The sequence below is a fragment of the Trachymyrmex septentrionalis genome, unplaced genomic scaffold (assembly GCF_001594115.1).
Source record: "Trachymyrmex septentrionalis isolate Tsep2-gDNA-1 unplaced genomic scaffold, Tsep1.0 scaffold19, whole genome shotgun sequence".
Taxonomy (NCBI): Eukaryota; Metazoa; Arthropoda; class Insecta; order Hymenoptera; family Formicidae; genus Trachymyrmex; species Trachymyrmex septentrionalis.
Genome location: NW_017305071.1, coordinates 4,182,455 through 4,184,662, shown reverse-complemented (window position 1 = coordinate 4,184,662; position 2,208 = coordinate 4,182,455). Strand labels below are relative to the sequence as shown.

The 2,208-nt window shown below is 37.9% G+C and overlaps 1 protein-coding gene across 3 annotated transcripts in view; it reads right to left on the bottom strand.

Moving 5' to 3' along the window:
• LOC108747022 (aquaporin AQPAn.G-like) overlaps positions 1–2,208 on the bottom strand; it is a 33,413-nt gene that overhangs the window by 20,426 nt on the left and 10,779 nt on the right. The window contains exon 1 of one of the 3 annotated variants that reach the window (XM_018484233.1): positions 491–835. The exons of the other annotated variants lie outside the window; for them this stretch is intronic. Coding sequence (XP_018339735.1) covers positions 491–509 — 19 coding nt within the window. The 5' untranslated portion in view covers positions 510–835. Of the gene's footprint in view, positions 1–490; positions 836–2,208 lie in introns of those variants that run through there. 3 annotated transcript variants of the gene reach the window in all.

Below are 2,208 nucleotides of genomic sequence, written 5' to 3'. Positions count from 1 at the left end.
GCTGCGATTTTTGATTATTTGACTACACTTATTGTAAGTAAAGTCCTAACTCTCTCACTGATTAGACTCTAATCACGTTTTATACCCTTAGGAATAAAACGCATACGATAAATCTCGTAAAATCAGATTATACACTGTAATAAAATTAAATATTTAAATTTATTCGCGATATGACAAGTATAATTAATCAAGTCTATCTAGCACATTCTCGTTTTTTCATCCTCGATATGATACCTTCAATGTAAAGAATTCCCTTGATATAAAAAATATTTAACATTTAATCATTAACATGTCACACATTCACACCCTGATGAAATAAACTGCAATGTTCATCAAACGTTGACATTTAACGATGTATCAATACGCAGAGATAACCCGCAAACCGCATTATTACTTTGAAGAAAATACTCGTGGAAGTCTCAAAAGTATTATGTCAACACATCCTGAAGCTCTCTTTAACCTTTTCCTCGATAGCTCCTATACCACGTACCTTTCCACGATTTGCTCATGATCACTCCAATACGAAATCGTTCCGATAAGAATCTTCGAAACCACTCCCGGTTCACCACTTTCAATTTCTCTCAATCTCCCCAGGAAAATCGATCTTCCACGGTGAAAATGAGTCGATTCCTTTCAATGAAGTCTCCCAGGTGCAAACCTTCTCGGCGACCTCCTCTTCGTGTGTATCTTTTCACCGACCCTCGACGATGGCAGGGTGTTCGAGTCGCACGACGTAAAAAGGGAAATACGGAGAACACCCCGGGGTTGTCGAAGAATACGAAGAGCGGTGGACCGCACTTCCTACGCTACCCACGAGTGGTACACACCACGTGAGAGTTTCTGGACGACGTACGCGAGTTTCGCCTTCATATATCGCATTCGCCGACCGGCAGCACGAGGTCCTCCCTCTCCCCGAGCGGTATTCGCGCGCGCGCGCCTACCCGCGCGCTCCTCTTGTCACCTCTTCTTTTGAGGCCCCCAGCCGAGCGTGCAGTCAATCTGCGTTCGAAAAAACTTATCGAGGAAGGAAAGGAAGAAGAGAAGCACATTTGCACAGGGGTACAATCATGTCGATCCTGTCACTCTCGACCCGGACGCGCGAGATGCCCAGTCGCGTAATCGCGGCGCGTGCCCTTGACACACGGCTGAGATTATTAAGTCCCCAAGAACGACAGGTCATGATAACGTCAAAGTGACGTTAAAATGAATCATGACTGATCGAAAAGTGACTTTTAATAATCATTTTGGAGTCATTTCAATATCATCATGACTTTTCGTTCTGTCGAAAAGTCATGATGATATTGTTTGAATCAAAATGCTAAAGAAATTTTTTATGAAGTCAATATAGCTCTCTATGTGAGCAGACAGAAGTAATTAAGATATAACTAATTATGTAAAATTAGTTAGTTATATTAAATATAAGCCAAAATAATATTTACAGAATTTTATAACATAAAATTTAGATAATTTAGATAATAATTTGACGTGTTTTCATGAAATTAAAAGAATTTGTTTAACAGATTATAATCGGCGATTAAATATATAAATGGGTTTTAATTATAATATTATTATTAATTTTGGAACTTCTCTTCCCCCTTAAACAAAATTTGAAATCATCATTTCAAATCTAGATATATTAAGAGATCTTTTTAATTACATATTTTAATTGCATGATCGTCTACTAAATAAATTTTTACATTGTCTTTTTAACATAGCATTATTTCAATTGATTGTTTTGTTTACAATTAGAATAAGTTTTTGGGGAGAGAGGGAGGGGGGGCATTCTGCATTTACTGAATGCAAATTATTTGCGTATCTCTTCCAATTAATCATCATAATGAGTAAGCCATACTTTTAGATGATAGCTCGAGAAAACGTACGATGTCCACTAACAAATAGCACGCATAAACGTTCGCGTGACACACGTGCGCGATGAGGCAACGAAGTATCGCTATGTACGCATGTATACAGTACCATTAATGAGTTCGCAAACTTGATTTAGCGGATAGATGACCTTTAACCAGCAACACACGCACGCCAATTTACAATTTATGTTCTAATATAATTCGCCTTAAAATTATGGATACAAAAACACATTCGACAGCAACTTCCAGTTCGCTCCTACTTTAACGTCAGCTTTTTTATGATTTATTTGTGTCTTCTACTCATAGTTATTTAGGAAACCTCGTCTCTTATTTGTTTACCTAC